Source organism: Hippopotamus amphibius, chromosome 1, assembly GCF_030028045.1.
Source record: "Hippopotamus amphibius kiboko isolate mHipAmp2 chromosome 1, mHipAmp2.hap2, whole genome shotgun sequence".
Lineage (NCBI taxonomy): Eukaryota > Metazoa > Chordata > Mammalia > Artiodactyla > Hippopotamidae > Hippopotamus > Hippopotamus amphibius.
In genome coordinates this window covers 160,194,426-160,209,487 of record NC_080186.1, presented here as the reverse complement: position 1 = coordinate 160,209,487, position 15,062 = coordinate 160,194,426, and the positions used below count along the sequence as shown (strand labels likewise).

At 39.9% G+C, this 15,062-nt stretch overlaps 1 protein-coding gene across 5 annotated transcripts in view; it reads right to left on the bottom strand.

Moving 5' to 3' along the window:
- Window positions 1-15,062, bottom strand: part of LOC130851965 (protein diaphanous homolog 1-like) — a 53,834-nt gene that overhangs the window by 12,342 nt on the left and 26,430 nt on the right. For 3 of the 5 annotated variants that reach the window (XM_057732626.1, XM_057732643.1, XM_057732633.1), the window contains exons 2-5: window positions 5,562-5,660; window positions 1,698-1,792; window positions 489-590; window positions 39-278 (exon numbers count right to left, since the gene is read on the bottom strand). In XM_057732626.1, the coding sequence (XP_057588609.1) occupies window positions 39-278; window positions 489-590; window positions 1,698-1,792; window positions 5,562-5,660 (536 nt within the window). Of the gene's footprint in view, window positions 1-38; window positions 279-488; window positions 591-1,697; window positions 1,793-5,561; window positions 6,456-7,927; window positions 7,956-15,062 lie in introns of those variants that run through there. The other 2 variants (XM_057732637.1, XM_057732621.1) reach the window with 2 other exon arrangements.

The following is a 15,062-nucleotide window of genomic DNA, read 5'->3' as shown; positions in this document are numbered from 1 at the left end:
CTTCCCTTCCATCATCCCGCTCTAACCCCCTGGCTCACCTTACAGAGGAAGCTGATACTGAAACCAAAAGCACCAGCATTCCTGGAGCCAGCATTCATATAGTTTCCGACAAGCAAGGTAATCTGCAGGAGGCTAGAGAAGTTCTCACTCTTTCGCAACTCCTCACACGCGGCAGTCACAGAAACAATCTCTGGCTTGATATTCTCCACCTGTTCACTGAACTGCAGCTTGAAGAGGATGGCATTGAGGCGAGGCCGCAGGCGGGGCACAGTGCCCATCTGGGGAGAGACCAGCAGTTCCATTACAGCCAACAGAGCGAGGAAAGGAAGAAGTTACAGGCTTAAGCCTCCTATGGCAGGATCTGAGTTGCAGAGTAGGGAAGAGAGAGAAAGATGGGTTCAAAATAGACAAGAGACCAGGAGCAAGTGCCCTGAATGCTTTCCAGGAGGAGGGGTCAGAGAAGAGCCTGTGCCACAGGCCTCACTCACCACCACGCCAAACTGCTCTGACTCAGCCAGGTCATCATACTCGTCCTTCAGTTCAGAGAGCATCTTTAACTGCTCGGGCTCTGGCATCTGCTTAATGAGATTCTGAAAGAGAGAAGGGACTGTCTTGAGTTTGAGAGGGATGTGCTGACAACTTGAGCCTCCTGTCAGTCCCTCACTCTGCTCAAGGACCACTGAGAAGGAAACATGGGTTGGGTAGGGGGAGCTGGGGGAGGCAGCTAGTGAGATGGTGGGACTTTTGAAAAATATACCTGATCACCAAGGAGATGGAAGCTTACCCAAAGTTAGCATTCTTTTTTTTTTTTTAAACTCTTTATTGGAATATAATTGCTTTACACTGTTGTGCCAGTTTTTGTTATACACCAAAGTGAATCAGCTGTACTTATACACATATATCCCTATATCCTCTCCCTCCTGCAACTCCCTCCCACCCTCCTATGCCAGCCCTCTAAGTCATCACCCGTCATCGAGGTGATCTCCATGTGTTATGCAGCAACTTCCCACTAGCTATCTGTTTTACAGTTGGTAGTGTATATATGCCAACGCTACTCTCTCACTTCGTCCCAGCTTCCCCACCCCCCGCCCCGTGTCCTCAAGTCCATTCTCTACATCTGCATCTTTATTCTTGCCCTGTCACTGGGTTCATCAGTACCATTTTTTGAGATTCCATATATATGAGTTAGCACACAGTATTTGTTTTTCGCTTTCTGGCTTACTTCGCTCTGTATGACAGACTCTAGGTCCATCCACCTCACTACAAATAACTCAATTTCATTTCTTTTTATGGCTGAGTATTATTATTCCATTGTATATTGTGCCACATCTTCTTTATCCATTCATCAGTTGATGGGCACTTAGGTTGCTTCCATGTCCTGGCTATTGTAAATAGTGTTGCAATGAACACTGTGGTACATGTTTCTTTCTGGATTATGGTTTTCTCAGGGTATATGCCCAGGAGTGGGATCACTGGGTCATATGGTAGTTCTATTTTTACTTTTTTAAGGAACCTCCATATTGTTCTCCATAGTGGCTGTACCAACTTACAGTCCCACCAACAGTGCAGGAGGATTCCGAAGCGAGCACTCTTTAAGCCAAGGATGCTGAAAGAGCCCTCACTGTCTAAGCAGAGAGGAGACAGAGCTAGTGTACAGTGATGCAAAGAGTCAGCTGCAGAATGACCTTGCTCCTTACCTGGATCATAGACTCAGTCAGAACAGCCTCATTCACCTCCAGGATGACATTCTTAATCTCTTGATAGGGCATGCGGAAGGAACCCAAAAAGATTGCTGCCAGGAAATGAGACATAAAGACATGTTCTTCTCAGTCTCTTCCCCCTTCCAGCCCACCCTACAAACCTACGCTGGACAACTTTCCTAGGAGTGCTCTCTTAAAGTCACGATCAGAAACCTCCACCAGCTTCTCACCGCCTGTATAGTTAAGATCCAAGCTCCTGAGCCCAGTGTTTACGGTTCCCACCTCCCAGCTTTCCCTCCCACGAATCCCCACATTTATGTGACACAGCAGCCACACTGTTCCAAGCATTGAATTCTACAAACACCATGACTCGTTGTCTTTGCTCACACAGGAAGACTTTGATCTCTCTATAATGCTCACCCTCTTCTATTTTAGTTCCTCACTCCCTTGATTCCATCCTCAAAGCTGTCACTGCCTTGAAATGCTCTGATTCTTAAACTGCCGTATCCCATTCCCTAACAAACACTTCCCATCCTTCCAGCTCTCTCACTTACTAATCTCTTTGCTTCCCCCACCTTAGGGATGAGTAGCTGCTTTCTGTACTTACAATTTCTGTAAAAATTCAGAGATTTTTTTTTTCATTTTTAGTTTTCAATACCTGACTAAATAAATATTTATATTAATGTCTAGATGATTCTTCTAAAGGATTCTCAAGCCTTTTCTAGTCTGGTTCCAACTGGAATCATCTAGAAGAAAACTTGTGCCGACACTCCTGTAAGCTTAGCAGAACTATATCCATGTACTCATCCTTTTCTCATGTTTCAATAGAACAGATGGCCCTAAGGACCTTTTCCTTCAGCATATACAGTCAGCCTTCTGCATCCGTGGATACAGAGGGCTGATGGTACTACACCATTTTATATAAAGGACTTGAGCACTCGTGGATTTTGGTATCTGCAGGGGGTCCTGGAACCTATCCCCCATAGATACCGAGGGACAACTGTATACACATTCAAGTTTTTCCTATCTTAAACAAAGAAATCCTCCCTGACTCAACATTCTTAATCACCAACTTCCTTCTTTCCTTCACTTTATAACATTCTAAAACTATAAGTCTATTCTTACTTCCACATTCTCATTAATTCTTCTGTCCCCACAAAGTCAGTGAAAAGATGACAATCATTTGTTGAGTGTATATTCCATGTAAGACCTAGCATCTTAAACACAATCTACATATATGATCTCATTTAACCCTATTTATAATAACGCATAAGTTTGTATTATTAACCACATTTGACAGAAAAGGAAACTAATAGTTAAGCCACCTGTCCAAGTTACACTGCTAGTAGCAGTTGGAGCCAGGATTTAAATACAAATGGATTCTAGAGCTTCTGTTCTTAAGATTTATGCTATATTGAAATTATTCTTACCTAGGTCACTGACTTTCCTAATGCCAGATCCAAAAGACACTTGTCCTGTCCTGATTTTACCTGACTACTACTCCCACTTCTTAGGACTATGTCACACTATTTTTCTTGCTGCTCCTTTCCAGCTTCCTTTGAAGCTGCCCCCTAAATATTAATGACCTTCAAAGCAAAATTAATGGCTTCAACTATGACTCATATACTATCTCCTAAATTCATCTCCAGCCAGACGTTCTTCCTGATTTCTATACCCAAATGCCTAATACACCCATCCTGTTGGAGGAATCACACAGGAACCTTAAATTCTGTCCTAAAATTAAATCAATCATTTCTACCCACCACCCTGCCACCTCTCACTCATGTCCACAATTTTTCCCATAAAAGAGAGAATCTGCTCCTGCTGGATTTTCCTATTTAAATAAACAGTACCACTCTCTATAGAGTGATCTTAACCCAAGAAAACATCTCCTTTACCCCCTCTATCAATCACTAAGTTCCATTAATTCTATCTTCTTAATATCTTTTCTGCTTTCCTGTTCATTCTTTAGTTTCAGGCCTTCATGACCTCTCACCTAGTTTAAAGCAATAACGTAACACATCTCTTTGCCTAGAGTCTTCCCCTACCCTAGAAATCCAGTCCCAAAATCACTGCTGAAGTAGCCCTTCCCCAAATTACACAGGGCTGTATCACTCACTTTCCTGACTAAAATCCCTCCAGTAACTTCCACAGTTTTCAGGATAACATACATACTTCTTACCCTAAGCCTACCAGACTTTTTTATAATCTAGCCTCTACATCTACTTCTTGAAAGCTTCTTCAACCATCACTCCCCCCCATATGGCTTTTACTCAGCTGTACTCAACTACTGCAGTTCCTGAACTGCACAGTGTTATCTCACGCCTCTGTGCCTGCATACATGCTGATCCCTCTGCCTGAAAGCCAGCCAGCCCTCACCCTTCACTTAGTTTGTTGTAAAGAGTTTTAAGCAGCACTTCATTTAGACGGACCTCTAGGATGAGCTCCCTCCAACACTCCTCCCACTTGATTTGGATGCCCCCTTGCCCAGTGCTCTCATAAGCATCCTAGCACACCTCCATCGCAGCATTTACCAATTTGTGCTATTACCATTATTTTCCGTCTCTACCGGACATATGGTTCATGAGGATAGGGACTACCTTCCTCAGTCTGCATCCTCACCATATAAGAGGCACTTAATAATCACTGAATCACTAAATAACACCTCCTAGACCATCCTAATCTCAATTCTCTTCCTAAATTCTGTTTCCCATATTGATGTCATTGAATTGGAAATAACAATGTACTGCCCCACAGTCTTGTATCATTTTCTGAAATAACAATTGCTCACTTTTATGTTGCTGGAGATAATCTTGAGAAGGGGCACTATCTCACATCACTTTAGTTTCCATAAAAGGACTTACCTACAGACACTATTTAGTAAGATTTGTTGCCAATGATCTAAGAGTACACAGTCAAGAATACTGTAAAGGCTTACTGTTCTCATTGTATCACTCACTTTACTTGCGGGTATGTGTCCTCATAACCTGTGTGACCTTGGCCAAGTCATAACATCTGAACTTTAGTTTTCTCACTTGCTAAGATGGGGACAACAGCCATGTCACCGGATTGTGAGTGGGTTTTTTGGAATATATACCCTTTCATCTCTGGACCACATGCCTAGTATGTGCCTAATAGAGCCTGAAACCCGGCAGACCCTCAAATATTTGTTGAACAAATATTTAAATCTTTATTACTCAGCATAAAGTAGGGAGATCAACAGTAGAAATGAACAAAAAAATGAACATTCATCCTCATCATTAAATACTACCTATATCAGCTCTGCAGAGGAGTTTCTGATCTAAAATTTGCCACCAATCAGAGTTATGAGTATAGGTAGCAAGTTCAGACCCGAACTCTTTGAAGTTACTGATCCTACTCTGAGAAGTACAGGATTTACATTATTTATTCTAAACCACAAAGTTACTTTAGATTTAACTGAAGTCAAGCCAGGGCCCACCTTTAAAGAAAATACTTAAAAGAAAATGAGAAAGAAGGAAATGTGCAGTGGTTAGAACATTTGTGTTGATTTTCTGTGGATGCAATGGAAATAGTAAGGGCTTTGAAATAAGAAAATCTGAGGTTCAACTCCCAGAACTCTTGCCCCCTATGTGACTACGCAAATTCCTAAAAGTCCTATTAGCCTTTATTTTCTTGCCGTAAAACTAGATACTAACAATCTTGCAGTGCTGTTGAAGGGACCAGATATTAGAAATTTACTATGCAATGCATGCAATGCCAGGCATACAGCAGGAACTAACAAATGGATGTTTCATATCAAGGGACTCAGGATCCACCAGAATTAAGCTCTTAGAAAAACTCCTCCACATTTCAAATTGCTGGGATCACAGAGTTACTCACAGAGATTCTGGGCTGTCTTTGAATCCAACACCTTTAACTCTTTCACTTTTTTCTTTTGCACAGCTTTCTTTTCTTCTCCACCTTCCTGATCCTTCTTGGCTAGTGAGAGAAAGATTAGAAAAGTATGATTAAGGACAAGCCACATCCATGCCTAAATGAACTACTGTCCCAGACTAGAGACGCCCTGCACTTCCTCTCTATTAGTAATGGTCTCCCTATTAAATTCCTTCAAGGATAAACCCCCCTCTTTAACCACCCAGCCCTCTATTACTGACTTCCCCCTCCAGCTATAATAAATATAACATTTTTTTTCATTTCTTTAATAGTTAGCAATCATACTTTCCCACCCACAGCCTATCTACTTGTAGGGAACAGCAAACTTTCTTTTTATAAAGGACTGAATAGTAAATATCTTGGGCTTTACAGACTATGTGTTCTGTCTCAACTGCTCAACTCTGCCACTACAGCATGTAAGCAGTCACAGACAATACCTAAACCAATGGGCATGACTATGTTCCAATGAAACTTTATTTACAAAAACAGGTGGTCAGCCTAAGGGCTACAGTTTTGCCAAGCCCTATACTAGAGTCTTCCACTGTGTTACCCTTTTGTGCTTATTATTACTTATCTTTCAAGCTCTGTCTGGATCATGAATGCCCTATAAGCATTTTCTTGATTTCCCCAAATAGTTATGACCTCTCTCTGAATCCCCACTGAATCTGATACTTCTTTATAGCAAATCCTCTCACTGACTTCATCATAAGCACATATAATTTCTCATCTACAAGATAAGGACTTTGTTATTCCTTTTTGAAAATCTCATGGCATAAAAATATATTCCTAGTAAGATCTTCAATATCATGTTGGTACACACACAGAAGGTATAATATACTCCTTTCCTTCTACACCCTTCTCACATTATCCAAAACCAATGTATTCTTCCCTGATAAATGTAGTCACTCTGTGCTTTGATGAACTAATTTTCATGATATTTGTTACTTAGATTTCATTCAACAATGAATAATTCAATGTTCATGACATTTCATACGTATCATCTTGATCTTTTTAAATCCAGTGTTACTTTTTTTTTTTTTTTAATTTTATTTATTGATTGGCCGCGTTGGGTCTTCATTGTTGCACGTGGGCTTTCTCTAGTTCTGTGAGCAGGGGCTACTCTTCATTGTGGTGCACGGGCTCCTCATTGTAGTAGCTTTTCTTGTTGCAGAGCATGGGCTCTAGGCACGTGGGCTTCAACAGTTGTAGCACACAGGCTCAATAGTTGTGGCACATGGACTTAGTTGCTCCGTGGCATGTGGAATCTTCCCAGAGCAGGGCTTGAACCTGTGTCCCCTGCATTGGCAGGCGGATTCTTAACCACTGTGCCACGAGGGAAGTCCCTGTGTTAAAGTAAGTATGGATACTTTCCCACCCGACTTGGATTGTGAACTTCAAGATCCTGGGCAAAATAATTCTTCACTACATCACTCCCTCAGCAGCTAGCATGACAGTAACATTCTCTCAAAAATGATTTACGCTGCCTACTGAGAAGGACTGAGCAGCAAACAGAAAGAGAAACAAGAACTGTTCTGGACAATTGGAAAATATTTTGTCAACTTTTCAGAAAGCCTTTGGGACTGTCTCTTTAAGGAGTATCAAGAAAGTGACAAAGCTAGTTGCTTCTGAGGACAGGAATGGGGTGCTTGACTATGGAAGTGGGAGGAATACTACCCAACACAAACCCTATTATACTGTTTGAATTTTAAATCATATGAAAAGTATTACCTGGTATAAATCAATAAGAAAGAAGGCAAACAAAAAAGAAAGTTACGTGGCAAAAGGTACAAAGAATTATTAATAAAAAACACATCCCGGGACTTCCCTGGTGGCGCAGTGGTTAAGAATCTGCCTGCCAATGCAGGGGACACGGGTTCGATCCCTGGTCAGGGAAGATCCCACATGCCGTGGAGCAACTAAGCCCATGCACCACAACTACTGAGCCTGAGCTCTAGAGCCTGCGAGCCACAACTACTGCACCTGTGTGCCACAACTACTGAAGCCCATGCACCCAGAGCCCAGGCTCTGCAACAAGAGAAGACCACAATGAGAAGCCCGTGCACTGCAACAAAGAGTAGCCCCCACTTGCGGCAACTAGAGAAACCCCAATGCAGCCAGGAAGGAAGAGAGGAAGAGAGGGAGGGAGGAAGGAAGGAAGGAAGATTCTAAACTGTTTTTTTTTAAAAGAATTAAGCAATTTATTAAAACAAACAAAAAAAACAAAAAAAAACACATCCTTTGGCCTGATAGTTCTAACCTGAGGAAGGAAAATGCTAAATAGAGGAAGATTAGTTATTTAAATAAAGACTTACTGAGTACCTGCATGTGCCAGACTCTGTTCTGGGTACCAGGAATAAAACAAAATAGAGAAAAACTCCTGCCTTCATGGAACTTATATTCTAAGAAAGAGAAATAGATGATAAACCAGCCAACAGATAAAATAGTATATTAGGTGGTCATAAGTGCTATGAAAAGAAAACCAAAGTAGGGAAGAGAACTGGGGGATTTGATGAGGGGGGATGGATTATAACTTTAGTGGGGTGACCAGGGAAGGTCTTAGTGTGAATGTGACATGAGAGTAAAGACCTTTCAGAAAGTGAGAAAGCAAAGCAATTTAGGCAGAGAGAACAACAAATGCAAAGTCAGGTAAAAATTTTGACTTAAAACATCCAGACTGTATCACAAGAACTGAGAAGCAGAGGGGCAAAGTACAAGTACATCTCTCATTTTACATAGGTAAAGTAAAAGGCTAGAGTCACTGCTGATGTTGAAAAATAATAAAAGCAGACTCAACTTTTTGCTTGGCAATAAGATAAAAATAAATAAAAAGTATAAATACAAGAAAGAAAGATGAAAATGTCATTTCTGTGGAAGATATAACTATATGCAGAATTCAAGACAACTACTAGAAGTAATAAAGAACTACTAATGAATAATTCAGTAAAGATGACAGATAAAAGACAAGCATATGGACTTCCAGTTTCACCAAAATGGAGTAGCCCCATGTGGAGGAAATACTATTATATTTAAAAATTGGGGATGGTAAAGGGACCTAAATGGAGATACAGTTTCTACACTTCACACAGACTGGTAAAACATTAATATCATTAGACTAGGAAAAGCTATGTGCGTACATTGTAATACCTAGAGCAACACCTAAGCAAACTGTATAAAGTGATATACTCAGGCATTATAAATAAATCAAAATGGGATTAAAAAAAAACCCACAGAAAAGTAAGAAAAAAGGAGGAAACATACAGAAAACAGGTAACACAGTGGCAGACTTAAGCCCTAAAATATCAATAGTTACCTTTAATATAAATGGTCTAAATACACCAATTAACTGAGATTGGCTGCAATGTAAGAACCTGACAGTTTTCTAAAATTGTAATATAAGTACCTGATCATAAGCTTTTGATTGCTGAGGCATCCATTTCAAAGACATCCATATTAATAAACAAATTGCCAGCTACACAACTAGATAAAGAACCAGGCCACCATCCATTCCCCGTTTGGAAAGCCCTGGGCGACCTTACATAACTGATCATTAGAGTGACCATGCTTTTCCTTCTGCACACTTTAATTCCCACTCTTATGTTTTAAATTTACCAATAAAGAGTAAACCCATGAAACTCTAGGCACCTCACTCTCAACCCCAATAAAGGCAGAAGCCCAGGGATGACCTGAGGCCCCCTACCCATCTCTCTTTCTGTGACCTCAGTGTGTGGCCTAAGACATGCCGTGTCAGGATCTGTGAGCAATAAAACCGTGTCTTTCAGGGTTCTCTTATGCTTGTTGCCGAGGTGCATCTTGTAATCATAATAAGAACCACAAGGGCTGGTCCAGCCACGACATTGGCCCAGGTGAGTGCCCCCAGGCATTCCCAGGCAACAGCATTACTAGGGTGAGACCTGCACAAAACATGGCAGAGTGGATTAACAAAGGACCCAACAATATGCTGTCTGAAAGAAACTTTCTTCAAATACAAAGGCTGAATGCAAAAAGCTGAAAACAGATATACCAAGCAAACATTAATTTAAAAAAAAAAGTACAGTGGCTATATTCTATCAAGTAGACTTCGGAGCAAAGAAAATAGCTGGGGACAAAGAGGGACATTACATGATGATTAAAGGATCAATCCACCAGGAAGACATAACAATTCTAAATGTGTATGCACCAAACAACAGAGCCTTAAGTATAAGAAACAAAAACTGATGAAGATGAAATGAGAAAACCGGCACAGCCAAGCCACAGTAGCACCTCACAACATTAACACCCAATCTCAGTAATGGGTGCAACGCTGTACAAAACATCAGCAAGGACACAGACGTGAACAGTAAAATCAATCAGCAGGCTCTAACTGACATATACATATATAGAACACTTCACCCAACAACAGCAGAAAAGCTGGTTTAAAAAATAAATCAATAAAATAGATAAACCTCTACAAAGGCTGACAAAGGTGAAAAGAGAGAAGGCCTTGCTCTCCATATCAGGAATGGAGCAATGGCACTTTAGGTCCTGCAGCCACTGAAAGGATAACAAGAGAATAATACAAACAACTTAGTGCTCATAAACTGAATTTACCAAAAAATGGACCAATTCCTCAGAAAACACACAAACTACCAAAACTCAACCAAGATGAAACAGGTAACTTGAGTACTACTGAAATCACTTAAAAAACTGAATTTATAACTAAAAGTCTCCTGAACAGAAAATCTCCTGGCCAAAAGATTTCACTAGAGAATTCTATCAAACATTTAAAGAAAATGAATGCCAGTCTCCTCCAGAAAATAGACAAGGAAGAAATACTTCCTACTTCATTTTATGAATGCCATCAAATTATCCACTTTATTTATTTATTTATTTATTTATTTATTTATTTATTTTTTGAGACGGGGTCTCACTATGTTGCCCAGGCTGGAGTGCAGTGGCTATTCACAGGCGCAATCCCACTACTGATCAGCAGGGGAGTTTTGACCTGCTCCGTCTCCGACCTGGGCCGGTTCACCCCTCCTTAGGCAACCTGGTGGTCCCCCGCTCCCGGGGGGTCACCATAGTGATGCCGAACTTAGTGCGGACACCCGATCGGCATAGCGCACTGCAGCCCAGAACTCCTGGGCTCAAGCGAACCCCCTGCCTCAGCCTCCCGAGTAGCTGGGACTATAGGCGCGCGCCACCGCGCCCGGCAAATTATCCACTTTAAACGGTTAATTTTATGTTAAATGAATTTCACCTCAATAAAAAAACCTGTAAGTTTTAAACATCTGTTTAAGATGTTTAAAATCACTAATTAAATCAGTGTAATCTGAATATGGATTGTATATTAGATACCAGTATTACATCAATGATAAATATCCTAAATGTGATAATTACACTGTGGTTATGAAAACGAATGTCTTTGTACTTGGGAGAGGCATGCTGAAGAATTTAGGGGCAAAGGGCCATGGTGTTGGTACTTTATCTCAAACAGTTCAGTTAAAAAAAAAAAAATTCACAGCAGCATTATTCATAATAGCCAAAATGTAGAAACAACCCAATGTCCATCAGCAGACAAACGGAAAGACAAAATGTGGTATGTGTCTATACATGGAATGTTATTCAGCCATAAAAAGGAATGAAGTGCTAATATACACTGCAACACGGGTGAACCTTGCAAACGTCATGACTCGTGAAAAAGCCAGACACAAAAGTGTACATATTGTATGATTACACTGATACAAAACACCTAGGATAGGCAAATCCAGAGACAGAAAGTAGATTAGTGGTTGCCAAGTTGGGGGAAAAGAAAGTGTAGAGTGACTGCTAATGAACTGAGGGTTTCTTTTGTGTGTAATGAGAATGTTCTAGAATTAATGCAGTGGTTGCACCACTTTGTGATATACAAAAACCATGGAACTGTACACATTAAAGGTGAATGATATCTTAATACAATACATACATACATACACACAATGAACCACAGGTCTAGATAGAAACCCTGAAACTATTAACCTTCTTAAAGAAATCATAGGGAATTCCCCAGCGGTCCAGTGGTTAGGACTCGGTGCTTTCACTGCCATGGCCTGGGTTCAATTCCTAGTTGGGGAACTAAGCTCCCACAAGCTGTGCAGCACAGCCAAAATGAAAAAAAGAAAAAAAGAAATCAGAAAAATGTTCATGCTTTGGAGTGGGCAAAGATCTCTCAGAAACAAAAAAGTATAAACCATGGGGTGGGAAGTAGCCTAAGTTGGCTTCCTGGGATCTTCTTGGAGTTCTAGGAAACCAGGGGTTTCCTTCCTGGTGCACATACCCTATATAACCCTTTCCCTTGAATGTGAGTGGGCTTGACTTATTCTGATGAGCCCTTTTAAACAAGGGTTTAGAGCTGAGACAAGAGAAGTCAGAGAGATTTGAAACTGAAGCAGATGCTCTCTTGTTCTTGAAGAAGCAACTGCCATGCTGTGGAGAAGGCCACGTGGCAAGAAATGGTGGGCAGCCTCTAGGAGCTGAGAACAGCCACTGGCTGATGACCAGTCAAAAAAGAGGAACCTGTGTCCTGCAATTATAAGGACCTGGATTCAGCCAAATACCACATGAGCATGGCAAAGGACACTGGGCTCCAGAAGGCAATGCAGCCCAGCCAGAACCTTGACTTCAGTTTGGTGTGACCATGAGCAGAAGATCTAGCTAATTTGGATTCCAGACCCAGGCAAACTGTGAGATAGTAAATCTATGTTGTTTTAAACCATTAAGTTTGTGGTAATTTGTTACATGGCAATAGAAGATAACACAAAACATAAAAGAAAAAATTGATAAAGTGGACTCCATCAAAATTCAGAAGTTTTAATCTTTGAAAGACACTTGAGAAATAAAAAGACAAGCCACACACTGTGAGAAAATGCCTGCGGAACACATCTTTGATAAACGACTAGCGTTCAGAACATACGTATAAAAAGTCTCGTGAGTCAACCATAAGAAAATAAACAGCCCAATTTTTAAAAACAGGCAAAAGACATTTGGACAGTTCACCAGAGAAGATACACAGACGGTAAGTAAGCACAGAGAAGGACGCTCAACAGCATTAAGTCATTAGGAATATGAACTAAGAATTAAATTAATGAGGCATTAAAACTATAATGCCCAACCCATTAGAATCACTAAAATGGAAAAACAAAACTGATGATACTAAGTGCTGGTGAGGATGCAAAGCACCTGCAACTCTCATACATTGATGGTGGAAATGAAAAAAGATGGTACAGCCACTTTGGAAAGTAAAGTGAAAACAATTTGGCAGCTTCTTACACAGTTAAACATACATTTATTGTAACATATGACCCAACAATCCCATTTCTAGGTATTTGTCCAAGAAAAATAAAAACATGTATGTCCAGACAATATCTTGTATGCAAATGTTTCTATTGGTTTTATTTATAATTGCCCAAAACTAGATTCAACCCCAATGTCCACCAACCAGTGAATGAACATAAGGAAACACCACTTAGCAATAAAAAGAAATGACCATGCATGCAAACAACATGGACAAATCTCAAATACATGATGCTGGGTGAAAGAATCCAGACTTCAAAGACTCCTCAGTGTATGACTCCATTTATATGACATTCTGAAAAAGACAAAAACTGTAGGGACAAGAAAACACATCAGCCCCTGACAGGGCCTAGTGGTGAGGAGAGGGGATGGACAAATGGGGAGGAGGAAACTTTAAGAGTGATGAAAATGTTCTCTATCTTTATATGGCTGTATACATTTGTCAAAATTCATAGAATTGTACACATAAAAAGGGTAAATCTTACTGTATGCAAAATATACCTCAATAAACCTGACAAACACACTGTATCTTCAAGGCCAATAAAATACATTAGTATAAAGCTACAGTAACTCTTGAGTGATAATGAAAGAACAAATTAAGTTCTTAATAATAATAATAATAATAATAATAAAGAAATACAAGAGATTCTGGAAATAGATATGAAACACTATATGCTAAAGTAAAAACTCATATTAATTAAAAAAGTGTAGTCTAATACAGGAGTTGGTAAACTTTCTTAAATGACCAGAAAGTAAATATATGGCTCTATGGGCCAGTTTCTGTTGCAACCACTGAAATCTGCTGGTGTAATATTAAGGAAGTCATAGCCAATGTGTAATCAAATGGGCATGGCCACATTCCAATAAAACTTTATTAATAAAAATGGGTTGGCCATAGTTTTCTGACTCCTAATTAATAGCATTGGAAAAACTGGCTCTCCATTTTAAAGGAAAATAGTTAGATCCTAACTTTACACTATTCACAAAAATAAATTCCAGATACATTAAACAGCTAAATGTTAAAAACAAAAATACAATATAATTTTGAATAAATAAAAACTTTCCTAAGAATAACACAAAATCAAGATGGTATAAAGGAAAAGACAGACTGATTTGAGTACATAAAATTTTTGTTTTTCAATGTGGTGAAAATCATCATAAAAAATATGAAAAGCAATGAAAACTTTCATTTCCAGTACTGGGGGTCAAGTCTCCCATGGAAAAATATCTAAAAATGCTGGTATGGTATTTTAAAAATCACCTTGAAGCATAGAAGAGCTGAGAAGATGGTGATGAACTGCTCCAGAGAAGTAAGCAAAACTCTGGAGCTTTGTTCCAATATCAGTTTCAGGGCCTTGTACAGCAAGGGTGCACAGGGGTCAAGAGCCAGTTTCTGCCTAATGTGGGGAATCTTATAGGAGACTCTCTCCTCATTAGCTAGGAACCCAAAAGGCTACATCCTCAGAGATAAAAGTGAACATAACAGGTTTGCAGCTGGGAGCCCTAGAAAGCCTACACTCTAGGAACAGGGTGAGCCAGAGGTAAATCAAGTCTTTCCAAAACCACAACCAAACCTTGGCACAGCTCACTCCCTGCCTGGATTAAGGTGATCAGCCCACACACTTATCTATCTAGAGAGGAAAACACAATAGGAACAGACTTATGCGTGATCCAGACATTGGAGCTAGCTAACAAGGACTTTAAAGTAATGATAGCTAACATGTTCAAGACTATAGAGGGAAAAATAAAAATAGATGAAGACGGAGAAGTTTACCAGAGAACCAAAATTTATTAAAAATAAATACATGGACATCCTAGAACTAAATGAAATTAAGAGCTCAAAAGATGGGTTCAACTAGAGGCACAGTAGAAGTTAGTGAATTGCAAGACAGAGCAATAAAAAAAGATACAAACTACCACAGAGAGATAAAAGATGGAAAGTAACAATAAGAGTATAAGGGACAGTTCTCTGGAGGCCCAGAAAGAGGAGAACTGGACAGAGCAATTAACAATATGGTGCTATACATGTAAAAACTTAAGAGGACAGATCTCACGTTAAATGTTCTTACAACAAAAATGAAAACGAAAACAAGAGGATGTAAGAAATCTTTTGGAGGTGATGGATATGTTTATTACCTT